This window comes from Bos indicus, chromosome 4 (genome assembly GCF_029378745.1).
Source record: "Bos indicus isolate NIAB-ARS_2022 breed Sahiwal x Tharparkar chromosome 4, NIAB-ARS_B.indTharparkar_mat_pri_1.0, whole genome shotgun sequence".
Taxonomy (NCBI): domain Eukaryota; kingdom Metazoa; phylum Chordata; class Mammalia; order Artiodactyla; family Bovidae; genus Bos; species Bos indicus.
The window spans coordinates 106,122,095-106,149,349 of NC_091763.1; the positions used below are offsets into that span (position 1 = coordinate 106,122,095).

Genomic DNA, 27,255 nt, shown 5'->3' on the forward strand with positions numbered 1-27,255 from the left:
AGCTTAAGACCTCCAGAGGGGTAGAATATTAGTAAATCAGATATATCTAGACCCTCTTGTCTCTCCCAGAACCTCACTGCTATCTCTCTGGAAGTTTCTCCTGCAGCCTAGCTTTCAAGTGCTCCCTGCTCTTGCCCACCAGAGGGGCGGGTCGTTCCTCCTTTACTGCCTTGGCCTCAGCTCCCCTGCCCTCTCTGTCCAGACACACTTCTCTCCCCTCATCTGGGTCAGTTCCTTCCCATGACACAGGGATCTTTGTAACCAAGCGTAAGCGGTCGTGTTTGAGCAAGTTCTTAGGGTCATCAAAGAGAAAACAACCTCAGTTAATTGGAAACCATCCAAAATCCTTTGGGAGTCCATTCGCAGGAGGAGAGACAGGCGGGGTGTGTGTGTTCTCCTTCCTGCCCCTCTTTCTTAGCATCTCAATTAACCTGGACCAGGTTTCCACCATTTACTTCAGAGAAATATTCTCAAAGTCAAAATATTTCCTCCACGGTATCTTATTATATCAAGATTTACAAGTTCATAGGAAATAAATAGGTTAATACACATTTAAATAGGAAATCTGAAAATATATGCCTCTGATTAATCAGAAGTAGTTATGAAGACATGTTTGCAGGCAGATTCACTTGAGATCCTCTGAGCGTTTATTTTATGACATATATTTCCATTTTAGCTAACTACCATCATTGTAGTGGTGAAGCAACGATTTCCTTGTTAGGAAAATGGTCAGATCATACAGTCTTCTTCCTCCAGAGGCTAAGAGTGGATTTGAAGATCAACCCTAATCAGCCAGGCTAGGAAGGCAGTAGAACAGATATGTGTGTGTGTATTCAGGGTGTGGGACATTTGAAACCTTGCTTCAAACAGAGGCTGCAAATCCATGAGACCATGGACCTTCGGCCACTAGGAGGCATTGTGTTTCCATGGTAAGCAGGGTGCCCTGGGAGGGGTTGAGAGTCACCCTGGAGAAGGAAGCTTAAGGGAACCTTGGCTACATGCCTGCACCTGGGAGCAGGTTTGCGTTCCCTGAGTGGTCCTGGGACACATGGAGCCAGCACAGACTCCTCTCTGCTCAGGGAAGAGGGGTCGTCCCTGGAGCCTCAGGATGTGCCCAGAGGGCCATCTGTGGAGCAGCATGGGAAGGGGAGGGTGAGAAGTTGGGGTATCTGGTGAAGGCTGGGTGTCAGGCAGGGTCAGACAGAGCAGAACAAGAGTGTGTGGGCACATGGGACCAGGGGACGAAGCTCCCCTCACACCTATCCTTCCTGGCGGCTGTCAGGACAGGGAATGGCATAGAGGAGCCAGCCCTGGGTCCTGCCAAGGGGTCCTGGGGATAAGGGCAGCCTGCAGAGACACGGAGCAGTGACGTCATAGGCAAATGCTCCAATCAGGGAACAGGAGGCTCAGCACTTTACATCACTCACCCCAGGAGCCCTGCCTCCAGCCAGCAAGCAGTCCTGGGTCCTGATGCTGCCATGGGCTCCAGGCTCCTCTGCTGTGTGACTCTCTGCCTCCTGGGAGCAGGTGAGTCCTGGACACAGTGTGGGAGCTTCTGAGATGTCTTTGCCTCCCTGAGATAGAAGCCTGGTGATGAGGGCTGCAGCAGGAGGCTCCCCTGTGCTCTGTCCTCAGCTTCCTTCTGTCTCCTTCCCAACAGGTCTGGTGGATTCTGGGGTCACCCAGACCCCCAAATATCTGATCAAATCAAGAAAGCAGCAAGTGATACTGAGATGTTCCCCTGAGTCTGGACACCTCTATGTATCCTGGTACCAACAGGCCCTGGGCCAGGGCCCCCAGTTCCTTATTCAGTATTATAATGGGAAAGAGAATGAGAAAGGAAGCATGCCAGATCGATTCTCAGGTGAACAGTTCAGTGACTCTAGCTCTCAGATGAACCTGAGCTCCTTGGAGCTGACAGACTCAGCCGTGTATCTCTGTGCCAGCAGTGAAGACACAGCCCTGCATGATCAGGTGCCTCTGGGACAAAAACACTCCTGCCCCAGCTCAGGAAGTGGTTGTGAGGGTGACTGCCTCCCTTCCAGGCCTGGATAGATCTGATAGACTCTCCCAGAAATTCTTCCTCTGCTGTGTTTTAATGCTCCCAAAGATCATGCTAGGTAAGTATTATTTTACCTGTTTATACATCTGAGGGGAACTGACTTGTCCACATCTTATATGTCATTGCTTTCAGAGCCAGGAATTTGATTCAAGCCTGTCCTCATCACTTTTGGTCTTCGCCCCCATAAAACTGTCCCCCACATAGAATAAATAATACACAGAAACACACACACACACATACTCACGTACATGTTTTAAAGCAATCGGCTCACATAGTTGTGAAGGCTGGTAAGTCCAAAAGCTGCAAGCGGGTCTGGTGCTACTGGAGACTGAGGGGAGCTGATGTTTAAGTTCAAAAGCAGAAGGACTAACGGTCCAGTGTGAAGGCCATCGGCTGACAATTATCTCTTACTTGGGGGAGGATCAGTGTTTTCGTCTATTCATCTCTTCAGCTGGTTCCATGAAGGCCACTGACATTATGGAGGGTCATCTGCTTTATGAATTAAAATGTTAATCTAATCTATTATTAAAACATACATATTCACATGTTGAAAGTGAAGTTGCTCAGTCGTGTCTGACTATTTGCGACTCCATGGACTGTAGCCCACGAGGCTCCTCCATCCATGGAATTTTCTAGGTAAGAATATTGGAGTGGGTTGCCATTTCCTTCTCCAGGGCATCTTCCCGACCCAGCGATTGAACCCTGGTCTCCCACATTGTGGGCAGACGCTTTACCGTTTGAGCCAAAAAATATCCCTCTTTGGAGCACCCAAAAAATAAAGCTAAATATCCAAGGCAGAGTCAAGTGGACTTATTGAGTTAGTCAGGACACCACCTTCCAGGGCTGCACAAGAATTTAATAAGCATGATCTCCCTGGCAGGTAACAGGAGTTTGGATTTCTTGACTCCCTTTGCTAATCTCTGACAGCCTCCTCTAGTGCTTCCTAGGTGCAAAAGTAGATATGGACACATTTTGACTTCAAACCCTATACTTGAAGACTTCAGATGTCATAGGAAAGAAAGTAATTATGCTTGCCGGTTCCATACATGAGATATACAGAGCATGTAACTTACCCTCAGGCGTTTTTACATTAACTTTATTTCCATATGAATTATAGTTAACACTTGATAATGTGAAGTGTGGGGGCCCTGAACCAGCCTTAACCCTGCTGTAAAATTTGTTTAAAATTCAGTCAACCCTGTTTATGATTTCACATCCACAGATTCAACCAGCCACAGTTGTGTGGTACTGTGAAAAGTGAAAGTGAAAGTCACTCAATCGTGTCTGACTCTTTGCAACCCCATGGACTATACAGTTCATGAAATATAAATTCTCTCCAGGCCAGAGTACTGGAGTGGGTAGTCTTTCCCTTCTCCAGCAGATCTTCCCAACCCAGGATCCAACTCAGGTCTCTCACACTGCAGGCAGATTCTTTACCAGATGAACAACAAAGTCTGTAGTTAGTATCTATTAAAAATTCCACACAAAACTGGATGCATGAAATTCAAAATCGTGTGGTCCAAGGGGTCCGCTGTATATACAGTAACATTACACACGGTACAGTGAACAGATGAATGGTTTTGATCAATCCATGTGTGTGTGCCCACGGAACGTTCACCTATAAAGGCTGAGAACATTTCATCACCAGAAATCCTTTGAGGCCCCATTCCCAGGCCTCTCTCCTTCCCTGACAACCAGCAGTAAGATTCTGTTGCCGTCATTTTATTTTTTTGAAGTCCTCTTTAGCCCAGAGCTAAATATTTAAGCGATTGCTCCTGGAAAGTATTATGGTTTAAGAAGTTCTTGAAAGCATGTGAGCACCATATCCATGTCAGGGACTATCCTATCTGGAGATGGATGGTTTGGAAAATGACCATCCAAAGGTCTTTTCTGCTGGTACAAGGTTTTTTTTTTTTTTTTAATGCACTTTCATAAATTTCTTTTCTCGTGCACACATTATCTGAAATGATTTTATGATGCTATTTTGAGAGGAAGTCCTCTTCTCCTAGGAAATTCCTTTGAGGTCCCATGTGATATGCACACAGCAAGGCCTCCTGCTCACACACTGGTGCTGGGACTGAGCAGACAACCAGCAGCAGCAATTTGGTGAGAGATCATTTCATGTCAGGAGAAGGCTTGCCTTTGATTTGACCCCAGCGTCCAAGTCACAGGAGTTGAACTGAAAAGTCCCCCTTTCTGTAGTGGCCTGGCCTGGGCACTAGTCTCCTGCACTGCGGGTCTCACTGTCTCTTGGACCAGAGACATTCTGAGCACAGGTATGGATCCCGTGGACTTGCCAGGCCCCGATTCAAGGCTTTTTTTGGCTACAACATCGAGCTCATTCATTGCTTCTGACTTTGGTTTCTGCGTTTTTGTCTCTGAGGCCCAGGGAATGGTTAGTCACCCAGACCCCAGACGTGCAATCAGGTTCCATGGAAACCAGCTCATCAGGAGGTCACCACGGTCACCCACTCATGACCAGTGCATGATATTCAGGTTCAGAAATGATTGAGAATTTGAAAATCACAGCAGCAGAGCATGGCAGCTAGTGCAGGGTCCTCGTAAATGTGAGGTTTGTGCATGTGATACAGTCTGGAGCTCTAGAATATCGGTTACTGAATGGCTGCCCCGCTTCACAAGGAAGTACCCCCATGCAATGGATGTCTCACGTAAAATCGGAGCATTTTTCCTTTACCGTGGGGTCAGCCATCTCTCCCGACATCCCTCCCACGTCTGCACTCCTTTGTGCCCACATGTCATCCGTGGTGTTGGGCAACCAGCTTCTCTCCTCAAAGCAAGCTGGGTCACAGGCCTGAGGCGGTTCAGCTTGCTGCTCCCCCACCCCTCAGACACGACGAGAAGCATGTGCTCAGGTGGACATGAAGGCGCTGAGCCTGCATGTGACAGGCACCCTGTCAGTCGGTGAATTAATAAGAAAGGGAGCCCAAGGATTCCTCAAGTGTCGATGCGCCTGCCCTAAGGTTAGGGAACCAGATTCTGGAATCTAGTGCTGCACTTATTTCCTTCTTAGTAGAAATGTCTGATCATACAGTCTTTTACCTCCACAGGCTAAGACTAGACTTAAAGATCAGCCCTAATTCATCCAGGCTGGGAAGGCAGCACAGATGAGGGGTGTGTGTCTGTGTGTGTGTGTGTGTCTGTGTGAGTAGGGGTTGAAAGTGTGGAGTGCGGGAAATTTGTATTCTTGTTTTAGATGGAAGACACAGATCCATGAAACCATTGGCCTCTAGGAGGCACTGTGGGCCCATGGTAAGCAGGGTGTGATGGAGGGGGTTGAGAGTCACCCTGGAGAGGGCAGCTTAGGGGAACCTTGGCTACATGCCTGCATCAGAAAGTAGGTTTGAGCTCCCTGAGTGGTCCAGACACATGGACCCAGCACAGACTCCTCAGTGCCCAGGAGAATGGGGACATGCCTGGAGCCTTAGGATATGCCCAGGGGATCTTCTCCTGGAGCAGCATGGGGAGTGGAGGGTGAGGGGATTAGTGTGGCTGGTGAGGGCTGGGTGATGAGTGTCAGGCAGGGACAGGAAGAGAAGAAAAAGGCATGTTATGGGCGTATGGGGACATGGGGACAGTGCTCACTTTACACCCACCCTTGGCTGAGGGGCTGTGCAGAACAAGGAATGGCTTAGAGGAACCAGCCCTGGGTCCTGCCAAGGTGTCCAGTGACAAGGGCAGCCTGCAGAGGCACAGAGCAGTGACGTCATAGGCAAGTGCTCCAATCAGGGAACAGGAGGGTCAGCACTTTACACCACTCACCCCAGGAGCCCCGCCCCCAGCCAGCAGTAGTCCTGGGTTCCTGATGCTGCCATGGGCTCCAGGCTCCTCTGCTGTGTGACTCTCTGCCTCCTGGGTGCAGGTGAGTCCTGGACACAGTGTGGGAGTTTCTGAGATGTCTTTGCCTCTCTGAGATAGAAGCCTGGCGATGAGGGCTGCAGCAGGAGGCTTCCCTGTGCTCTGTCCTCAGCTTCCTTGTCTTCTCCCCAACAGGCCTGGTGGATTCTGAAGTCACCCAGACCCCCAAATACCTGATCAAATCAAGAAAACAGCAAGTGATACTGAGATGTTCCCCTGAGTCTGGACACATATGTGTGTACTGGTACCAACAGGCCCTGGGACAAGGCCTCCAATTCCTCATTCAGTATTACAATAGGGCAGAGTATGACAAAGGAAACATATCAGATCGATTCTCAGGAAAACAGTTCAGTGACTCTAGCTCTGAGCTGAACTTGACTTCCTTGGAGCTGACGGACTCAGCTGTGTATCTCTGTGCCAGCAGCCAAGACACAGCCCTGCATGATCAGGTGCCTCTGGGACAAAAACACTCCTGCCCCAGCTCAGGAAGTGGTGCCTGAGTGTCAGCTGCCAGCCTGCCAAGCCCAGTCTCTGGTAGAGCGAGAGACTTTCCCAGACATTCACTTCTTGATATGTTTTAATGCTCACTAACGTCATCAAGGTAAATACCATTTTAACTGTTTGTACATCTGAGGGTCGTGAGTTGCCCAGACCTCATACTTCATAAGTGTTACAGCGAGCATCCCGGCTCAAGTGTGTTCTCAGTACCCGTGGTCCCTTCGCTCATGGAACTGTGTACACAGCAAGTTATATATACGGGTTGTGTTGTGTGGAACAAGATACAGTTCGGGGCTCTGTGATATGAACTGTTACTCAATGAATGGCAGCCACACTTCACAAGGAGGTATTCCCATGGGAGGAACGTCTCAGATAAAACTGAGCATTTCTCATTACCCTGGCGTCTACACCTCCCTCCACGTCCTTCCTGCATCAATATTCCTTTGTGCCAAAACGTCATCCTGTGCCAGGCACCTAGCTTATCTCCACCCAGAAAGGTGGGTCACCGGCCTGTGGGGGCTCTGCTTGCTCCCTCCCCCCAACACGGGAATCACGGGCTGCTGTGAACATGTAGGAGCTGTACCTGTGTCTGACCAGTGGACCGTCTGTCACTGAATTGATTAGAAGCAGACCAAAGAATTCCTCAAATGTTGTTGAGCCTGAGATGAGGTTGGGAGCAGAAAGCTGGAGAAACACGGTAGGTGGAGGGACTGTCTCAGGACTGTGGGCAATGTTGCGGAAAGGGAGCCTTGAAGTGCTGCTGCTAAGTCGCTTCATCATGTCCAACTCTGTGCGACCCCATAGACGGCAGCCCACCAGGTTCTCCTGTCCCTGGGATTTTCCAGGCAAGAACACTGGGCTGGGGTGCCATTGCCTTCTCCGCTTGAAGTGCTCTTGGGACACATATCATAAAGGGCAGCAGGATGCCAGAAGCATTTCCCCAGGATTCAAAACTTCAGAAATATGTAGATAAATACAAGTATATACATGTTAATGAAGACTTATGTCTGGACTAGAACATACAAAACATTTAATCAGTTTAACATCTACAGAAAAACATTTAACATTTACAGGGAGGTTACAGTAACCTGTGAGATTACATCTGTTGTTCTGGATGGGTCTCCATGTTGTGAACTGTTCACTCAGGTTCATTTCTGATTTGAGCCTCTGTGGGAAGGGGCGTGGCCCCTGAGTGACAGATTGGCTGTGGGGCCTGGCAGGGACAGTGACATCTCAGAAGGACTCCTTGGAGAGCCCCTCTCCCCTCTCATCCACACTCAGACCAGAGGGCCCTCCGCCTGCCCCACCCCCGCCATGAGCCCCTGCATCCTGGGCTGTGTGGTCTTCTGTCTCCTGCAGGCAGGTGAGTCCTGTGGGGCAGGGTCCCCTTCAGGGTCCCAGCACTAAGCTTATCCGCTGTGACTGCAGCATCGGTCCTCCTTCTCCACAGGGGCGGTCCATGCTGGTGTCTCTCAGGACCCCAGATTCCAGGTCGTGAGGAGAGGACTGAACACGACACTGACATGTACTCAGGATCTGAGCTTTAGCTATATGTACTGGTACCGACAAGACTCAGGACACAGGTTGAGGCTGATCCATTACTCAGTTATCCCTCCCTCCACGGAGAGAGGAGCCATGCCCGAGGGCTACAGAGTCTCCAGACCAAGCACAGAGAACTTCCCTCTCACTCTGGAGTCTGCCAACCGCTCCCAGACATCTGTGTACTTCTGCACCTGGGGTTATCCACGGCGCTGCACGGCCACCTCCTCTCTGTGCAAAAAGATATGGGAAGCCCTGCAGCCTGGAAGGAGGAGAGCCCCTTGCAGGCTTCTCACATGCGGAACTTGGAACCCAGGGCCACATGCTTGCAGTGTGACACTGAGTGTGCAGTCTCATATCACGCCCAGGTACATCGATGTTAAATGTAGTGGACGGCTGGTTTTTTTATTTCAAAGTTTTATAACTTTAAAACTAAATGGGTTAATATATATAATCTCTGTATATAAATCCATTACCTAGAATTGGTAATACTAAATTTATGTAGAAAATCTAGAAATATGTGGATGTGATTAATCAGAGGGATCTACGGAATGCTGTACTCCAGGCTGTATTGATCTGAGCTCAGCAGAGTGTCTGTATTGAAGGTCTTTGTGATTCCACCTTAGCATACTACTGTGACATTGCTGCTAAGTCACTTCAGTCGTGTCTAACTCTGTGCGACCTCATGGATGGCAGCCCACGAGGCTCTCCCGTCCCTGGGATTCTCCAGGCAAGAACACTGGAGTGGTTGCCATTTAGTATGTGCAATTATTTTCTTCTTAATGGAAATGTTGGTTTCTACAGTCTTTTATCTCCAGAGGCTAAGAGGGAATTTGCAGATCAATCTTAAGTCAGCCAGGTGGGGAAGACAGTAGAACAAGTGTGTGTTGTGTGTGTGTGTGTGTGTGTGTGTGTGTGTGTGTGTATGTGTGTGTTCAGGCTTTCGGGTATTTACATTCTTGCTTTGGCAGAAGGCACAGATCCATGAGACTGTGGACCATTGGCCACTAGGAAGCGCTGTGGGCCCACGGTAAGCAGGGGGTCCTGGGAGGGGTGGAGAGTCACCCTGGGGAGGGCAGCTTTAAGGAACCTTGGCTACATGCCTGAATGAGAAAGCAGGTTTCAGTTCCCTGAGGTCCTGAGGTTCCAGGAAACATGGAACCAGTACAGACTCCTCACTGCCCAGGAAATCAGGAATGTGTCTGGATCCTCAGGACGTGCCCAGGAGATGGTCTCTAGGAGCTGCAAGGGAAGTGGAGGTGAGGGGTTGGGGTGGCTGGTGAGGGCTGGGTGATTGTCAGCTGATTGCCTGGTGATTGCCAGCCAGGTGAGTGCCTGGCTGTCAGGCAGGGGCAGGCAGAGGACAACAAGGTATGCTGTGGGCATTGGGGACATGGGGATGGTGCACCCTTCACACCCACCCCTTGCTCAGGGGCTGTGAAGGGCAGGGAAGGGCATAGAGGAGCCCACCATGGGTCCTGGCAAGGGGTCCAGTGGATTTGGAAACAGCCTGCAGAGATACAGAGCAGTGACGTCATAGCCAAATGCTCCAATCAGGGAGCAGGAGGGTCAGCACTTTACACCACTCACCCAGGAGTCCCGCCCCCAGCCAGCAGCTGTCTTGGGTTCCTGATGCTGCCGTGGGCTCCAGGCTCCTCTGCTGTGTGACCTCTTCCTTCTTGGAGTAGGTGAGGCCTGGACACAGTGTGGGAGATTCTGAGATGTCTTTGAGTCCCTGAGATAGAAGCCTGGCGATGAGGGCTGCAGCAGGAGCCCTCAACAATGTGCTGTTTAGGAGCATGGAGTAACCCCCAGCCCTGCAGTTCGAAATCTGCATGTAACTTCACATACTTAGGAATGAAGAATTATCTCTGGAATACAACACACTTACAGTTGTAAACTGTTTATAGAAAGGACACAACAACTCATAAGGCTCAAGTCCATTGATCTGGATGGGTCTCCGTGTTATGAACTCTTCACTCAGGTTCATTTCTGATTTGAGCCTCTGGGGGAAGGGGCGTGGCCCCTGAGTGACAGGTTTTCTCTGGGGCCTGGCAGGGACAGTGACATCTCAGAAGGACTCCCTGGAGAGCCCCTCTCCCCTCTCATCCACCCTCAGACCAGAGGGCCCTCTGCCTGCCCCGCCCCCACCATGAGCCCCTGCCTCCTGGGCTGTGTGGTCTTCTGCATCCTGCAGGCAGGTGAGTCCTGTGGGGCAGGGTCCCCTTCGGGGTCCCAGCACTACGCCTGTCCGCTGTGACTGCAGCATCCGTCCTCCTTCTCCACAGGGGCAGTACATGCTGGTGTCACTCCGGACCCCAGATTCCAGGTCGTGAGGACAGGACAGAGTGCGACACTGAGATGCACTCAGGATCTGAACCACGATTATATGTACTGGTACCGAGAAGACCCAGGACACGGGCTGAGGCTGATCCATTACTCAGATGGCACTCCCACCACGGAGAAAGGAGATGTGCCCGAGGGCTACAGGGTCTCCAGACCAAGCACAAATGACTTCCTTCTCACGCTGAAGTCTGCCAACCACTCCCAGACATCTGTGTACTTCTGTGCCAGCAGTTACTCCATGGTGCTGCACGGCCACCTCTTTTCTGTGCAAAAAAGCAGATGAGGGCCCTGCAGTTTGGAACTTGGAGAGCCTCTTGCAGGCTCCTAGCACCTGGAGACTCGGAGCCCACAGACACATACTGGCAGCATAGCCAGTGATGTTTGATCTTCCTGGCACGGACCTGACAACATGGCCTCGTGGACATGTGTCCACCTTCACTCTCTGTCTTTTCACTCTAGCTGCCGTGGGAGCCTAAAGATGCTACCCAGCTCTGACTGCTAGTCATCAGTCTGAATATGAGGCCTCCAGGAGGGAAGGTTGTTGGGAAATCAGATACATCTAGACCCTCTTGTCTCTCCCCGGGTGTCACATGCCTGTCGCTATGGAAGGTTCTCCTCCAGGCTGGCCCTTGAGTGGTCTCTGCTCTTGTCCAACTTCCCCAGATATGGGCCTTTCTCTCCCACCTTCCTGGCCCTCATTCTCACCCTTCTCTACTTCAGTCTTGCTGCTCCTACCTCAACTGGGTCATGTCCTTGCGCATCACCCAGGGAACCTTGTAGTGATCCCTAACTAGGCGTGTTTGAGTAGGTTCTCTAGGGTTCTCAAAGAGAATGTAACCTCAGTTAATTATTAATCATCCAAAATTCCTTGGTCGTCCCTGAGGAGGAGAGACAAGCTGTGTTTGTATATATTCTCCACTATTGCCTGTCTTTAACATCTAAATAGCCTAGCCCCTGATGCTGGGAAAGACTGAAAGCAAGAGGAGAAGGGGGTGGCAGAGTGAGAGGTGGTTAGATAGCATCACCGACTCAACAGATGTGAATTTGAACAAACTGTGGAACCCTGCTCTGTCCTGCAAAGTCTCTTAGATGATGTGTGAGCTGGACTGCTGGTCTAGGCGAGGCTGGGTTTATGCCCGACGCCCTTCCCCATGGCTCCTTCGATTTTCTCTTCAGGCAGGTGTTGCTCTTTTCTGTTTTTCTTTCCTACCACCTCCCAGCTCCACACCCTTCACTTTTGCTGATGAACAGGGGAGCCTGGTACGCTGCAAGGCATGGGGTTTCAATGAGTTGGACTCGAGTTAGCAACTGAACAACACCACCACCAACAAAAGCTAACCAAAGTTTGTAGCATCTCCTTCATCACAGTCTTCTAAAAGTCAAAGTATTAAATATTTCCTGCATGAACTCATTTCTTTTCTCTTGAAATGCAAAATCATGAATCAGCTATGGCAGGCTGGTGTGTGTGTTTGTGTTTCTAATTGTGTGTGTGTTCTTTAGAAAAACAAAGCAAGCAAAAACACTGTTCAATCGGCAAACAGTGAAATATTTTCTAATATGAACACATCCATGACTATTAAATCTGGGCAGACAATTTTGGTTTCCACGCATAGACCACAGTGGGACACTGTGCAGCTGAGAAACTCCACAAGTTTCTAGGGCAGAGCAAGCAGACAGAACTATCCCTGGGACCAGGAGGCTTAAAAGAAAGCTTTATTTGGTGTTTTTATCTCTAGAAGCCTTACTAGCATAGGCACTAATTTGCAGGCTTGCTGTCCCAGCTGGGAGCTATGAACTTCAACTATGCAGTGCTGAGGGAGCCTCTGAGGTTGCAGCAAAAGTGAAGGGTATGGAGCTGGGAGGTGGTAGGAAAGAAAAACAGAAAAGAGCAACACCTGCCTGAAGAGAAAAGCGAAGGAGCTGTGGGGAAGGGCATTGAGCATAAACTCAGCCTCGCGTAGACCAGCAGTCCAGCTCACACGTCATCTAAGAGACTTTGCAGGACAGAGCAGGGTTCCTGGATCAGCAACCTGGAATGAGAGGTCAGATTCCTGGGAACTAGCAGAGGCAGTGACATCAGAGCAGTGACATCACTGGCTCACCTCCAGTCAGAGGAAGGAGGCCCAGAACCCCAGCTCTCAGAGAAGCAGAGCTCTGAGCAAGGAGACGCCTCTCAGCTCTGGCTCTCCTGCCGTGGGCTGCAGCCCCGTCTGCTGTGTGGCTCTGTGTCTCCTGGCAGCAGGTGGGTCCTTGGCACAGGGGGGAATCCGTGTTCCTGGTCTGACTCTGCCTGAATCCAAGGCACCATCGGGTTCTCTCCCGCGTTCTTTCTCAGCCCCAGTCTTCTTCCCCCACAGGCCTTGTGGATTCTGGAGTCACCCAAACCCCGAGATACCTGATTAAAGCAAGAGGACAGCGAGGGACCCTGGGATGCTCCCCTGTCTCTGGACACCTCTCCGTGTACTGGTACCAACAGGCCTTGGGCCAGGGCCCCGAGTTCCTCGTTCAGTATTACAGCCAGGAAGTGAGGGGAGAAGCACAGCTCCCGGATCGATTCTCAGGAAAACAGTTTAGTGACTTTCACTCTGAGCTGAACTTGAGCTCCTTGGAGCTGACAGACTCCGTGTATCTCTGTGCCAGCAGCCAAGACACAGCCCTGCATGATCAGGTGCCTCTGGGACAAAAACACTCCTGCCCCAGCTCAGGAAGTGGCTGTGAGGGTGACTGCCTGCCTGTCAGGCCTAGATAGATCCAATAGACTCTCCCAGACGTCTTTCTCTGCTGTGTTTTAATGCTTCCAAAGATCATGCTAGATAAGAATTATTTTACCTGTTTATACATCTGAGGGGAACTGAGTTGTCCACATCTTATGTCATTACTTTCAGATCAAGGAATTTGATTCAAGCCTGTCCTTATTACTTCTGGTCTTTGCCCCCATATAACTGTCCCCCACATAGAATAAATAATACACAGAAACACACACACACACACGCACATATACACACACATACTCACATACATGTTTTAGAGCAATCGGCTGACATAGTTGTGAAGGCTGGTAAGTCCAAAAGCTGCAAGCGGGTCTGGTGCTACTAGAGACTGAGGGGAGCTGATGTTTAAGTCCAAAAGCAGAAGAACTAACGGTCCAGTGTGAAGGCCATTGGCTGACAATTATCTCTTACTTGGGGGAGGATCAGTGTTTTCGTCTGTTCATCCCTTTACTTGGTTTCATGAAGCCCACTGACATTATGGAGGGTCATCTGCTTTATGAACTAAAAGGTTAATCTAATCTATTATTAAAATATACCTATTCACATTTTGAAAGTGAAGTTCCTCAGTCGTGTCTGGCTCTTTGTGACCCAATGGACTGTACCCCACCAGGCTCCTCCATCCATGGAATTTTCTAGGCAAGAGTACTGGAGTGGGTTGCCATTTCCTTGTTCAGCGGAAAGTATTATGGTTTAAGAAGTTCTTGAAAGCATGTGAGCACCATATCCATGTCAGGGACTATCCTATCTGGACATGGATGGTTTGGAAAATGACCATCCAAAGGTCTTCCCTGCTGCTACAGGCTTTTTTTTTTTTTAATTATTTATTCACGTTCATAAATTTCTTTTCTCGTACACACATTCTCTGAAATGATTCTATGATGCTATTTTGAGAGGAAGTCCTCATTTCCTAGGGAATTCCTTTGAGGTCCCATGTGATATGCACACAGCAAGGCCTCCTGTTCTCACACTGGTGCTGGGACTGAGCAGACAACCAGCAGCAGCAATTTGGTGAGAGATCATTTCACGTCAGGAGAAGGCTTGCCTTTGATTTGACCCCAGCGTCCAAGTCACAGGAGTTGAACTGAAAAGTCCCCCTTTCTGTAGTGGCCTGGCCTGGGCACTAGTCTCCTGGGCTGTGGGTCCCACTGTCTCTTGGACCAGAGACATTCTGAGCACAGGTATGGATCCCATGGACTTGCCAGGCTCCAATTGAAGGCTTGTTTTTGTGGCTACAACATCGTGCTCATTTGTTGCTTCTGACCTTAGCTTCTGGGTTTTTTCCTCTGAGGCCCCAGGAATGGTTAGTCATCCAGACCCCAGAGGTGCGATCGGGTTCCATGGAAACCAGCTCATCAGGAGGTCACCACGGTCACCCACTCAGGACCAGGTGCATGATATTCAGGTTCAGAAATGATTGAGAATTTGAAAATCACAGAAGCAGAGCATGGCAGCCAGTGCAGGGTCCTTCCAAGTGTGAGGTTTGTGCATGAGATACAGTCTGGGGCTCTAGAATATCGGTTACTGAATGGCTGCCCCGCTTCACAAGGAAGTACCCCCATGCAATGGATGTCTCACGTAAAATCCGAGCATTTTTCCTTTACCCTGGGGTCAGCCATCTCTCCCGACATCCCTCCCACATCTGCACTCCTTTGTGCCCACATGTCATCCGTGGTGCTGGGCAACCAGCTTCTCTCCTCAAAGAAAGCTGGGTCACAGGCCTGAGGTGGTTCAGCTTGCTGCTCCCTGACTCCTCAACTCGAGAAGCATGTGCTCAGGTGGACATGAAGGAACTGAGCCTGTGTGTGACAGGCACCGGGCCTGGTGAGCTGCAGTCCATGGGGTGGAGAAGATTCAGACACAACTGAGCTACTTCACTTTCACTTTTTACTTTTGTGCATTGGAGAAGGAAATGGCAACCCTCTCCAGTGTTCTTGCCTGGGAATCCCAGGGACGGGGGAACCTGGTGGGCTGCCGTCTCTGGGGTTGCACAGAGTCGAACACAATTGAAGTGACTTAGCAGTAGCAGCAGCAGCTATCAGTCAGTGAATTAATAAGAAAGAGAGCCCAAGGATTCCTCAAGTGTTGATGAGCCTGCCCTAAGGTTAGGGAACCAGATCCAGAGTCATTGTGGGTGGAAGGACATGAACTGGACTGTTGTCAATTAAACACAATAGAAACATGAGGGATTATTTGGGACATGTGAGTCATAAAGGGCAGCAGGAAGCCCTGAGGATTTTCCCTGAGATTCAAAACTACAGAAATAATAAACTACAGATCACTAAACTGAATATATGTAATAATGAACAGCTAGTTCTGGAATAAAGTATATATAAGGTTGTGAAGAGTTTTATGGAAAGTTTACAACAAATATAAGGCTTATGTTCATTGAGCAGGATGGGTCTCCCTGTTGTGAGCTGTTCAGTTCAGTTCAGTCGCACAGTCGTGTCCGATGCTTTGTGACGCCATGGACTGCAGCGCGTCAGGCTTTCCTGTCCATCACCAACTCCTGGAGTTTATTCAAACACATGTCCATCAAGTAGGAGATGCCATCCACCATCTCATTCTCTGTTGTCCCCTTCTCCTCCCATCTACAATCTTGCCCAGCATCTGGGTCTTTTCAGTGGGTCAGTTCTTCGCATCAGGTGGCCAAAGTTTCAGCTTCAGCATCAGTCCTTCCAATGAATATTCAGGACTGATTTTTTTAGGATGGACTCCTTGTATCTCCTTGCAGTTCAAGGGACTTTCCAGAGTCTTCTCCAACACCACAGTTCAAAAGCATCAATTCTTCGGTGCTCAGCTTTCTTTATAGTCCAACTCTCAAGTCATACCTGACTAGAGGAAAAACCATAGCTTTGACAAGACAGACCATTGTGGGCAAAGTCTAGGTCAGTCCCATGTGAACAATTCACTCAGGTTTATTTCTGATTTGAGCCTCTGGGGGAAGGGGCGTGGCTCTCCTGAGTGACAGATTGGCTCTGGTGACTGGCAGGGACAGTGACATTTCAGAAGGACTCCCTGGAGAGCCCCTCTCCCCTCTCATCCACACTCAGACCAGAGGGCCCTCTGCCTGCCCTGCCCCCGCCATGAGCCCCTGCCTCCTGGGCTGTGTGGTCTTCTGTCTCCTGCAGGCAGGTGAGTCCTGGGGGGCAGGGTCCCCTTCGGGGTGCCAGCACTAAGCCTGTCTGCTGTGACTGCAGCATCGGTCCTCCTTCTCCACAGGGGAGGTCCCTGTGGAGCTTGAATTTTACAAGTTCATAGGAAATAAATAGGTTAAACACATAAAGCCTCTTAATAAAATGCACCTGCTAGAATTTGGTAATACTTAATTTAAATATGAAATCTGGATATATATAGATCTGATTAATCAGAAAGAGGGCTGGAATACAGTGTCCAGGCTGGCTTCATTTGAGATATTGAGAGGACTTAATTTCTATTGGCTGTATTACTCCATTTTAGCTAACTCTTGTCACTGGAGTGGTGCAGGAATTATTTCCTTCTTAGTAGAAATGTCTGATCATACAGTGTTTTACCTCCACAGACTAAGACTAGACTTGAAGATCAGCCCTAATTCATCCAGGCTGGGAAGGCAGCAGATAAGCGGTGTGTGTGTGTGTGTGTGTGTGTGTGTAGGGGTTGAAAGTGTGGAGTGTGGGGAATTCGTATTCTTGTTTTAGACAGAAGGCACAGATCCATGAGACCATGGGCCACTAGGAGGCACTGTGGGCCCATGGTAAGCAGGGTGTGCTGGAGGGGTTGAGAGTCACCCTGGAGAGGGCAGCTTAGGGGAACCTTGACTACATGTCTGCATCAGGGAGCAGGCTTGAGTTCCCTGAGTGGTCCAGACACATGGACCCAGCACAGACTCCTCACTGCGCAGCGGAGTGGGGATGTTCCTCGAGCCTCAGGTTGTGCCCAGGGGATCCTCTCCTGGAGCAACATGGGAAGTGGAGGGTGAGGGATCAGTGTGGCTGGTGAGGGCTGGGTGATGAGTGTCAGGCAGGGACAGGAAGAGAAGAAAAAGCCATGTTATGGGCATATGGGGACATGGGGACAGTGCTCACCTCACACCCACCCTTTGCTGAGTGGCTGTGCGGGACAGGGAAGGGCATAGAGGAGTCCACCATGGGTCCTGGCAAGGGGTTCAGTGGACAAGGGCAGCCTGCAGAGACACAGAGCTGTGAGGTCACAGGCAAATGCTCCAGTCAGGGAAGCAGGAGGGTCAGCACTTACCCCCTCAACCCAGGAGCCCCGCCCCCAGCAAGCAGTAGTCCTGGGTTCCTGATGCTGCCATGGGCTCCAGGCTCCTCTGCTGTGTGACTCTCTGCTTCCTGGGAGCAGGTGAGTTCTGGACACAGTGTGGGAGCTTCTGAGATGTCTTTGCCTCCCTGAGATAGATGCCTGGAGATGAGGCTGCAGCAGGAGGCTTCCCCTGTGCTCTGCCCTCAGCTTCCTTGTCTCCTTCCCAACAGGCCTGGTGGATTCTGAAGTCACCCAGACTCCCAAGTACCTGATCAAATCAAGAAACCAGCAAGTGACTCTGAGATGTTCCCCTGAGTCTGGACACCTCTCTGTGTCCTGGTACCAACAGGCCCTGGGCCAGAGCCCCCAGTTCCTTGTTCAGTATTATGATGGGGAAATATATCAAAAAGGAAACATATCAGATCGGGTCTCAGGAAAACAGTTCAGTGATGCTGCCTCTGAACTGAGCCTGACCCCCTTGGAGCTGACAGACTCAGCCGTGTATCTCTGTGCCAGCAGCCAAGACACAGCCCTGCATGATCAGGTGCCTCTGGGACAAAAACACTCCTGCCCCAGCTCAGGAAGTGGTGCCCGTGTGTCAGCTGCCAGCCTGCCAAGCCCAGTCTCTGGTGGAGCGATAGACTTTCCCAGACATTCACTTCTTGGTGTGTTTTAATGCTCACTGAAGTCATCAAGGTAAGTATTATTTTAACTGTTTGTACATCTGAGGGTCGTGAGTTGCCCAGTTCTCATACTTCGTAAGTGTTACAGCTAGCATCCCGGCGCAAGTTTCTTCTCAACAGCCGTGGTCCCCTCACTCATGGAACTATCTCTGTACAAGCAAATTATATACACCTGTTGTGTTGTGTGTAACAAGATACAGTTTGGGGCTCTGTGATGTGAACTGTTACTCAATGAATGGCAGCCGCACTTCACAAGGAGGTATTCCCCTGGGACGAATGTCTCAACTGAAAACAGAACATTTTTTGTTTACCCTGGAGTCTGCACCTCCCTCCACGTCCCTCCTACATCTGTATTCCTTTGTGGCTAAACGTCATCCTGTGCTGGGCACCCAATTCTCTCCACCCAGAAAGGTGGGTCACAGGCCTGAGGGGGCTCTGCTTGCTCCCTTTCCCCAACATGGGAATCACGGGCTGCTGTGAACATGAAGGAGCTGTACCTGCATTTGACTGGTGGACTGTCAGTGAATTGATTAGAAACAGACCAAACAATTCATCAAATATTGATAAGCCTGGGATGAGGTTGAGTGCAGAAACCTGGAGAAACATGGTAGGTGGAAGGACAGTCTCAGGACTGTGGTCAATGTTGTGGGAATGGAGCCTTGAAGTGCTGCTGCTGCTGCTAAGTCGCTTCATCGTGTCCAACTCTGTGTGACCCCATAGACGGCAGCCCACTCGGTTCCCCCGTCCCTGGGATTTTCCAGGCAAGAACACTGGAGTGGGGTGCCATTGCCCTCTCCGTTTGAAGTGCTCTTGGGACACATATCATAAAGGGTAGCAGGCCTCCAGAAGGATTTCCCCAGGATTCAAAACTCCAGAAATATGTAGATAAATACAAGTAATATACACGTTGATGAAGACTTATCTCTGGACTAGAACATACAAGTCGTTTAATCACTTTGACATTTACGGAAAAAATCTTGAACACATACAGAAAGGTTACAGCAACGTGTGAGGCTTGTGTCCATTGATCTGGATGGGTGTCCGTGTTGTGAACTTATCTCTCAGGTTCATTTCTGATTTGAGCCTCTGGGGGAAGGGGCGTGGCCTCTGAGTGACAGGTTGGCTCTGGGGCCTGGCAGGGACAGTGACATCTCAGAAGGACTCCCTGGAGAGCCCCTCTCCCCTCTCATCCACACTCAGACCAGAGAGCCCTCTGCCTGCCCCGCCCCCACCATGAGCCCCTGCCTCCTGGGCTGTGTGGTCTTCTGTCTCCTGCAGGCAGGCGAGTCCTGGGGGGCAGGGTCCCCTTGGGGGTGCCAGCACTAAACCTGTCCACTGTGACTGCAGCATCGGTCCTCCTTCACAGGCACGGTCCATGCTGGAGTCACTCAGGACCCCAGATTCCAGGTTGTGAGGAGAAGACAGAAGGTGACACTGAAATGTACTCAGGATCTGGGTCATGACTGCATGTACTGGTACTGACAAGACCTGGGAGATGGGCTGAGGCTGATCCATTACTCACATGGGCCTCCCACCATGGAGAAAGGAGATGTGCCAACGGGTACAGCGTCTCCAGATCAAGCACAGAGAAGTTCCCATCTACCAACTTCTCCCAGAAATCTGTGTACCTCTGCGCCAGAGTTACTCTGCGGCGCTGCTTGGCCACCTCCTCTCTGTGCAATAAGACAGATGAGGGCCCCATGCAGGCTCCCAGCACCAGATGCCTCAGGGCTTTGCAGACCACATGCCTGCAGTGTGACCATGGGTGTGTGGACTAGGTTGGCCTGAGCCCCACTCCTGGGCCTCGAGGCCATGGTCCACCATTGATCTCTGTCTTTCTTCTGCATCCTCCCTGTGAACCAGGAAGATGCTATTCCAGGTCAGACTCCTAGTCATCATCTGAGCCTGAGACTTAGGAGGGAAGGTTGTTGGTAAATAGATACATCTAGATACTCTTGTCTCACCTCAGGCAGCTCATTTCTGTCTTTCTGGAAGGTTCTGCTGCAGGCTAGCTCTCACATGGTGTCTGCTCTTGCCCACCTTTCACGGCAGGCAGGACATTCCTCTCCCCACCTCCCTGCATCAGCTTCCTGGCCCTCTCTACTGCAGCCACAAGCTCCTCCCTCATCTGGGTCAGGTCCTCTCCCAAGTCATAGGGAGGATTTTAAAAAGGCCTCTCCATGTGGCCTGTTTTACGCAAGATGTATGGAGTCATCTAAGAGAAGCAAACTTTAGTTAATTAAAGTGAAGTGAAGTCGCTCAGTCGTGTCCGACTCTTTGCGACCCCATGGACTGTAGCTTATCAGCTAAGACTGCTGCCATGTCCTGCCTGTGCACGATGGGGTGTTGCTCCAGCGCCCTTTGTGTATGATCTCCTGTCCAGTAAACCACTGACGTCTCTGTCACTGTTTCTGGACTCATTCTTTACTGTCCTGGACAACCACAGGGCTTGCAGGCCTGCAGGGTGCAGCCCATCAACAGGTGACCTAGAAAGGGTGAGCCAGAAGCACCGGCCGAGGCAGACTTGTCCACTGCAAACGTCCTTCTTCCAAGAAGGAACACAGGGCCATTCATCCCAATTCTGATTGAGTGTCATATTTGAAGCTTCCTGGAGATCAGGCAGTTCCCAGATGATGCAGGATATTAGGGACATGGAAAGGACTTTCACCACTAATCTCTTGGCAGGAGCTAGACAGTGGTCCTACCTTAAGTGAGATAACACGATCAACATATTTTGGTATAGGAATGCTGGTAGCAGTATGCATCAGAAGGGAGATAGAGTCCGGGTGGGATGTACCATTAGAAGACTACTAAAATATTCTGCTTTAAAGATTATGAAGGGGATGCTGAGGGTCTTGTGGATGATATAGAGGAGAGGCTCTGATTTTATCCTGGCAGATCTGATTGCAGCATTTGCTAGGAGCAAATACTCTTAGGTGGTGTTAGTGGTAAAGAATCCACCTGCCAATGCAGGAGACATCAGAGTCGTTCGATCACTGGGTTGGGAAGATCCCCTGGAGGAGGGCATGGCAACCAACTCCAGTACTATTGCCTGGAGAATCCCATGGACAGAGGAGCCTGGTAGGCTACAGTCCATGGGGTGGCAAAGAGTCAAACACGACTGAAGTGACTTAGCACACACACACACAATCCTCTTAGGGAGACCTAGAATGCGGGCTCATTATTACCAGTGCTTGGTCCTCCTGGGGTCTCCGTGGGACTCACAGCTCATTCACCAATGTCTCTCTCTCTCTTTCTAACTGGGACAGGCCACTGTCTTCCAACCGAGTGTCTTCAAACAGCAACAACATAGAGTGACTCACCTTGGGTCATCTAAGCTAGTCCCGGGTTGGAAAGCTGTCTGGACAGCGTATGGGCCTGGTTTGCTGTCTAACATGCTAGCCATGCACAGGGCTTTGGAGATCATTTCGGCTCAGTTCCTGTGTTGTAGCAGCTGTAGCAACTGTAAATATGCTGTCACATGCATGAAGTGATTAAATACTGAAACACTGGCGCATTTCTCAAACTTCATATAAGATACATTTGAGTCCCTAGTGGTTGTCCGTGACTAAGCGGAAGTGTGCGTGTGTGACAGTCGCTCAGTCCTGTCCCACTCTCTGCGACCCCACAGACTGAAGCCCACCAGGCTCCTCTGTCCACGAATTCTCCAGGCCAGAATACTGGAGTGGTCACCATGCCCTTCTCCGGGGGATCTTCCCGATGCAGAGATTGAGCCCGGGTCTCCTGCACTGAAGGCAGATTCTTTACCGTCTGAGCCACCGGCATAATTACCCCATCATGATACAATTCCAGGGGTGAACGTGTTGATGTTCTGTGCTTGCTCCTAGATGTTGCTCAGTGAGTATTCATTGAACAAATCAAGATGGCCTGTAAGCTCTACAGGGACCTGGGTAGTAGCTGCAGGTCTGCGTTTTGTTCACACCTAGGGATACAGACATAACCAATGTCTGTTGGGTAAAAACTGGAATGCCCTAGTTACGTGGACGGATGGTACTGTTGCCGACTGTTTGGTTGTTTCAGGTGCTTCTTTCTTCTTCGTGATTCCCCGAGCCTCGTTCTATCGCGGAAGCTCCTGGTCTGTGGAACAGATGATAGATCTGGGCTGCTGGCGCTGTGGGGGTCAGAGGCCTGCGATCTGGAGAATGTGCCGCTTTGGCCACAGGGAGGCGCTCTGGCTCCGCTGAAACGCCCAGGCTGGTGGGGGAGGGGCCGAGGCGCCGAGGGCGGGGGCGCGGTGGTGAGGAAGGGAGCAGGGCTTTTGCCTTCCATCGTTGTTATCAGTAGGGTGCATCATTTGTAGACTTCTCAAAGACATCGAAGTCATTTTCAAACTGAGATCCGTTTGCCTTGTGCTGTTTTCTTGTGGCAACCTGCTTGCTTTAAGCCCAGCCAAGCCCTGTACCCTCAATACAGGCACAAGCGAAGTGAAAGTTGCTCAGTCGTGTCCGACTCATTGCCGCCCCGTGGACTATACAGTCCGTGGAATTCTCCAGGCCAGAATCCTGGAGTGGGGAGCCTTTCCCTTCTCCAGGGGATCTTCCCACCCAGGGATTGAACCCAGGTCTCCCGCATTGCAGTCGGATTCTTCATCAGCTGAGCCACAAGGGCAGCCCCTTAACAGGAACAAAGACTGGCTTATCTCTTGTATGGCCCTCTCAGCACTCTTCCCAGGGTCTGGCTCCTGGCTGGCATCATGGCATCATGCCTTTTAATGATGGGCACAGGTCCAGAACAGGACTATGGCCTTTCGGTTCTCCTCCCTCCACACAGCTGGGCAAAGGCGCTCCAGGGAGTTAGTTGTTCAGTCGCTCAGTCGTATGGGAGTCTTTGCGACCCATGGACTGCAGCATGCCAGACTTCCCTGTCCTTCACTATCTCCCGGAGTTCCAACTCACGTTCCGAGTCGGTGATGCCATCCTTGCATCTCATCCTCTGTTGTCCCCTTCTCCTCCCACCTTCAATCTCTCCCAGCATCAGGGTCTCCCAGCATCAATGAGCCAGCTCTTCGCATCAGGTGGCCAAAATATTGGAGCTGAGAGAAATGGTGTTTTGAATGCTGTCCTGCCTGACTGAGCAGGGAAGAAGGAGATGTCTTGAAGGGGATATAGTTTGTCTGAGAGCAGCTCATGGAAGGGAGCGGGACAGGGGGAGAATCTATATAATGAGGAGAGCAGCTAATAGCCAAAGAGCTGACTGTCAGAGGACTATCCCAGCCCAGTGGATTCAAATCTACCTTCTATCACAATCTACATAAGGCATGAAAAGGGGAAGAAGAAACGTCCCTCAGCACTAGGGAGACTGACAGGATACTGACGTCACAGACAAAACCGCCAACCAAGGCCGAGGAGGCCAGAGCCCACCCACCCCCACCCCCACCCCCACCCCACACACGCACCCAGAGCACCCACCTTGACCCTGATCCACCATGGGCTTCAGGCAGCTCTGCTGTGTGGTCCTCTGTCTCCTGGGCATAGGTGAGTCTGGAGTTCACACGGGCTGTCCCTGGACCCCATACCATTTCCCTGTGGCTGCAGCAACACCTTCCCCTCTGGCCTTTGTCTGAATTCTGTCCTTTTCTCCCAGCCATCTGTGCGGACCCTGGGATCACTCAGATACCAAAATACCTAGTCATGGGAATGACGGACAAGAAATCTTTGACATGTGAACAACGTCTGGGACATGATGCTATGTACTGGTATAAACAGAGCGCCCAGAAGCCGCCAGAGCTCATGTTCATCCACAGCTACCAGGAACTCACTGGAAATGAGAGTGTTCCGAGTCGCTTCTGGTCTGAATGCCCAGACAGCTCTCAGTGCCGCCTGGACCTGAACGCCCTGAAACCACAGGACTCCGCCGTCTATCTCTGCGCCAGCAGTAGAGACACAGCCCTGCAGAGGCAATTCCTTCCTGTGCACAAACCTCCAGGGTCCAGACAGGAAGCCGTGGGGGCCATCCGAGTCTTGGTTTGGCATTTCCCATCAGACCATAGCCGTGCCTGTGGGGTCACGTGGCATGGCAGTGGAGAGTTTCTTCCCAGACATCAACAGTGTATGCCGGGCTCATCCTGAGAAAGACTGTGCCAAGCCATTCAAGTTTGGGCAGTTTCTTCATCTGCTTTTCCCAATCACTTTGATCCTCTGGGAACCCTTTCGTAAGACCCTTGACCCTCTGGCCACAGCAGTCCTAGCTACCCTCCTTCTAAAAGGTGCTTTTTCTCCGACTTCGCCTTCCATCCAAGCTAGACCCCGGATCTCAGCCCAGATCCCAGCTCCAGATATGCTCAGACCTTCTTCAAAGCACCTCGTTCTCTTTCCAGGGTCTCTGTCCGTTCCTGCCCTCGAGGACCATGGACCCCCGATCCTGTTGGGATCGCTGTTCTCCAGTTCACCCTCCTGGCTGATTGTTCAAGGGCTCAGCTCCTCACTGGCTTCTCTTCCACGCCAGCCTTAACCCTTCAGGCTTGATTCCTTTCTTCTCCTGTCTCTTCAGGTCTTTACACCCTGCCATATCAGCCATAGAGTCCCATGTCCTTGGATCATTGGTCACAACAGGCAGTGAGAACAGGCAGCGGCCTCCTGACGTTTCGGAGCAGGACTTTGTGTTTGGGGTTGTCTTTGCTGAACCCTGTATCTTCCAGCCTCGGGGTTGCACATACCCACAGCCCAGGGCTGGCAGAGAGCCCTGCGTCCTGGAGGGTGAGCTGTCTGCCATCTACACAAAGGTTCCATTCTCTTTCCTACAGAGGGCCCTCCACGGATGAGGGCCCCTGATAGAGCCTCAAACCATAACACCTCTGGCCAAGTCAATCCACACGGTGACTCTATTCTATGTCTTTAGAGTGTGGGGATTTTTTTTTTTTTTTTAAAGCTGAGTGTCACAATGCCCTGGAAAATAGTTAAAAGATAAACACATCCCGATCTAGTATTCTAATGCCTTGCTTATTGTGAAATAAACAAGCCTGCTGTTAAGTGGATGCTTTGGCTTAAGGTTTCACAGGGATCCTCCAAACAAACACCAGCACCCCCAGGATCCTCTAAACAAATGCCAGCATCCCAGGATTCATGCCCTACACGGGGCCAGAGGATAAGGATTCTGCTGCCCTGTGGGGGGGTGCATTGCTGGGAGCTCAGCAGGTGCCTGGCTTCTGTGCCTCTCCTTTTCAGGAACCCCTGCACCCAAGGCTGTGGTCGCCCATGGCCGAGCAGCACGGAGCTTTGGGAATCAGAGAAGGACTCCCAGGCAAGGGTCCACGGGTGGAGTCCCCACAAAGGATAGTGAGAGACCCAGCTTTGGGAAGCAGGTGTGAGAAATGTGTCCTCTGTCTTCACCTGTTCTCTTATCCTGTAATCCAGCTCATCTGTTCTCTGATTTGTCCTGTTTCCACTCAAGGCTAGAACCTGAGCCCTACCCTGATCAAAGTCCCACATCTGCCCAGGCCTTTGCTTTCAACCCCTCAGGCAGCCGCCAGGCCCCTGCACCCCTCGCTGAGGGCTGGCTTGCTGGGCTGGGTGCTTACTTTCCCTTCTGCTCTCCCTCCCTCGCACTGAGATGTCCTTCCGGTTTCCGGTCTCAACTCCTCACTGCATTTCCTCTCCACAGTGACACTTGGAGGGCTACTCTTTTTGTTTTGTTTCCTTTGGTCTCTTCATCCCCGTGTTTTCATCGTTAGGCTCAGAACTATGACACCAGAGTCCATGCCCCCAGATTGTGGCTCTGAATTGGCTGTCGGGGAGGGGAGTGGGTCCCACCCGTCTGTTGGGATCTTCACACCGGGCCTAGGTGTCCTCAAGCCTGTATTCTCCCAAGGTCCCTCTGCAGCTTGGGGGCTGGGAGTCTGCCCCTCTCAGGACACACAAGGGCCAGTCCTAAGAGCATCACATGTCCATGGGCACTAAGGCTCCCTCCTGTGGGGGCACTCCTGAGTCTGTGGGTGCTGCCCAGGACTGTGACGTCATCACAGGATCTCCTCCCTGGGGCTGCTAAGGACCAGATGCCCGACTGGGAGAGGCGTCGGCCCTGCCAGACACCCCCATGGACAGCAGGCTCTTCTGCTGGGCGATCCTTTGTCTCTTGGGAGTAAGTGCGTCCTGGAGGTTTATGGGAAACTCCCATCCCGTTCCCTTCACCTAAAGCCAGTTCCACACCTTTGCCTCATTCTCTTCCTGGCCTTGTGCCCTCCCACAGGACGCTTGGTACCTGGTGTCAGCCAGAACCCTCACCACTGCATCACAGAGATGCGATGGGATGGGACATGAGGTGTGACCTTATGCCTGGTCATTTGTGCCTCTACTGGTACTGACAGACCCCGGGAAAGGGCATGGAGTTTCTGATGTCCATCTACAACAAAGAGCCTTCAAAAAAGGCACAGTTTATGGAGGATAGCTTCTCAGCTGAGATGCCCGATGGCACGTACCTCATTCTGAAGATGCAGCCCGCACAGCTAGGGGACTAGGCCATGTTCCTCTTTGCCAGCAGCTCGCCCACAGCCTCACAGAGATGTTTCCTGCCCTTTCACAAACTCCACAGCGTCTCTATGCCCCGCTCAAGGCTGCGGTGGGTCGGGGTGGGGGTTTGGGAGGCTGAAGCTACTTTCCATTTGCACAGGTCAAAATCAGCTTTAATTTGCAGAAGAAGACATGTTGCACAGGACATCTGGGGCTGTGGTATTCAGGAAAGGCTCCCAGGCACCCCAGAATATGGCCATGGCTTCCAGCAATGGGACTGACCTGGCCAATGAGTGACCTGAAAAGCCTACAGGGAAACCTCTGTATTCTCTTCTGCTCTCTGTTTGTGTTATTTCCTATTTTTCAAAACATGCCTTCCTTCTATCTTTGAGTAGAGACAGGCTTACTGGAGAGGAGAGAAGAGAATTGCAAGGGAATATCCAGGAACCTCCAACTGGGAACTTTCCAGAAGACAAAGGATCTCAACAGAAGAGCTGAGTACTGGTGGGAGAAGGATGTTCTGGGACACAAGGTCAACAAGGCAGAAGCACTGTGGGACCCTGCTGGCCAGCACAGGGAGTTTCTTTGGCCCTGTGTATGTGACCTCAGGCTCTTGGGCTTGCAGGGATCCGGTCCAACAAGAATGTCACCACAGAGGACAGACTCGGCAAGAGCAAACATGCACAGGGCATCCTGTGCCCAGAGCTGCTTGCTTTGAACCTGATGGGTGAAGACAGGACTGACTTCTCAGAGGCTGAGACCTGAGGGTTCCTGAA

General features: G+C 51.0%; 3 gene segments (V, D, J or C); all 3 read left to right on the forward strand.

Moving 5' to 3' along the window:
* The window catches only part of LOC109557711 (T cell receptor beta constant 1-like), a gene marked incomplete in the record, with an annotated part of 426,686 nt that overhangs the window by 24,575 nt on the left and 374,856 nt on the right, over positions 1–27,255 (forward strand).
* Positions 10,128–10,927, forward strand: LOC109557973 (T cell receptor beta variable 6-2-like). The segment is given in 2 exon segments: positions 10,128–10,176; positions 10,264–10,927. Coding segments are annotated over 2 exon segments (390 nt in total).
* On the forward strand, positions 23,412–26,277 carry LOC139182779 (T cell receptor beta variable 4-1-like). The segment is given in 2 exon segments: positions 23,412–23,509; positions 23,619–26,277. Coding segments are annotated over 2 exon segments (534 nt in total).